Source organism: Atta cephalotes (assembly GCF_000143395.1).
Source record: "Atta cephalotes unplaced genomic scaffold scaffold00002, whole genome shotgun sequence".
NCBI lineage: Eukaryota > Metazoa > Arthropoda > Insecta > Hymenoptera > Formicidae > Atta > Atta cephalotes.
Genome location: NW_012130066.1, coordinates 694,758 through 696,658, shown reverse-complemented (window position 1 = coordinate 696,658; position 1,901 = coordinate 694,758). Strand labels below are relative to the sequence as shown.

At 30.5% G+C, this 1,901-nt stretch overlaps 1 protein-coding gene across 1 annotated transcript in view; it reads right to left on the bottom strand.

The window, feature by feature from the left end:
• Positions 1-885: 885 nt before the first annotated feature.
• LOC105622532 (zinc finger protein 16-like) overlaps positions 886-1,901 on the bottom strand; it is a 3,730-nt gene continuing 2,714 nt past the window's right edge. Inside the window, exons 2-3 of the mRNA XM_012203950.1 lie at positions 1,465-1,848; positions 886-1,231 (exon numbers count right to left, since the gene is read on the bottom strand). Of these exons, the coding sequence (XP_012059340.1) occupies positions 886-1,231; positions 1,465-1,848 (730 nt within the window). The remainder of the gene's footprint in view (positions 1,232-1,464; positions 1,849-1,901) is intronic.

The following is a 1,901-nucleotide window of genomic DNA, read 5'->3' as shown; positions in this document are numbered from 1 at the left end:
TAAGTTACTTTTTATTATAGAAATTGAGTATAATAAGTTCGAGTATTTTATTTTTTATATTACATTTTATTATTTGCTCCAATTTTGTACTCAATTTCTATAATAAACACATATAAAGTAACCTGAAAAGTAACTTTCTCACAATTCTGATCTTGTTATACATAAACTTTTCATGGAAGTAGATATATTATACAAATCATATAGTTATTACTCTCTAATCTAATACTGTTTTAATAGTTTCAAGAAAATAAAAAAATGAGGAAATATGCACAAAAATGGCAGTGGAATTTTTATCACAAAAAAGGAAGATATGATAATATATAACAAAATCTGTCTGATTTAAATGTTAATCAGTTTACACAATACATTTACAATAATATATAATTACATTATATTCTTAGAAACATTTAACAATGATTTCCTATCACTAAAATAATCTGTATAAATTGCATTAATATGCATAAAAAATAAGATTATAAAACTATAAATATATATTGATACTTAAATCTGGCTATGAAATTTCAAACTTACTTTATCTGCTATACGGTAGTAAAGCTTCAACGCTAAGCTTACAAACAATAATGGAAGTTCACCAATATTTCATATCAACGAACATCTCTATAGACAGCAGAAAGATGTACACATCCAATAAGTAATTAACAAAATATACAATACCAACAACAACATACTTAACGCTAAATGTATAAATAATTTAAGAACAATAAAACATACAAAATTTCCGTTTTCGTACCTTAGCACCGTTAATTTCTGGAAATAAAGTTTACATTACGAGATAATACGATCAATATACGATCACCTCGGCAGAACATTCATCCAAAATTCTAGACTGGTCTAAGACCAGTCCTCATATTGATTGCCCATGGTTCATCTCATTAAATCTGCCGCTCTTTGTCGATCTCGATGGACTTCCCGGGGATGCATTCTTTTACGATGTGAAAAACAATTGCCGGAGCTCGCGAAAGCTTTCGGACAGTAAGGACACTGATAAGGCCTCGCACCTGTGTGCTGATTTATGTGGAATTTTAAATCCTGATTTCGCTTGAATGTCTTATCACAAAGCGGGCATGCGTGCGGTCTCAAGTCCGAATGCGTTATGCTGTGAGCACGTAACGTCGAATTCGTTGGATACACTCTCCCGCATACATTACATGGAAATTGTACGCCGCTGTGGTATTCCTTGTGTCTGAACAGATTCGATTGAGTTTTGAAACTGCAAGAAATCAAATTTTCTTTGGTATAATATTTGAAAATCCTTCAATAATAATAACATAATTAATACATTATTAGACAGTTAAAAATTTAAATCTTAATATTATTTCAATATGGAAACAAAAACAAATTAAAAAATTATTTTACAATAGTTTAACAATAATTCTTTAATCAAGTATTTAGGAAATAAATATTAAATTATTACGAGAATTATTACAAGAATGTAAAGCGTACATTCTTCCACATATGTCGCAGCCGTACTTTCCTTTAGGCCTGTGAGTCTCTAAATGCACTTTCAGATTTCCCTTTGTAGAAATCTTTTTACTGCAAATTGGACAGATGAAGTTGCTGGACGAATTGTTATCACTATTCGTGTGAAGTACACCATTTATAGAATAAACGTGTTGAGATTGTAAAATAGGCTTTCCGTCGAATCTTCTCTCTTTGGGTAAATGCGACCACAAATGATTTTGCAAGCCAATTTGCGATATAAAAGATCGGGTACATATTGTACATTCATGCGGTTTCTCTGATAAATTGGATATAATTTTTTCATCGTCTTCGTGCGATTTAGATTCACTTTCATCTTTCTTTTCTTCGTCTTCCACTTCAGTGTTTCTATAAAACAAATAAGCAAACAATATATAAGCAAGCACACTTTAGCTATGAAT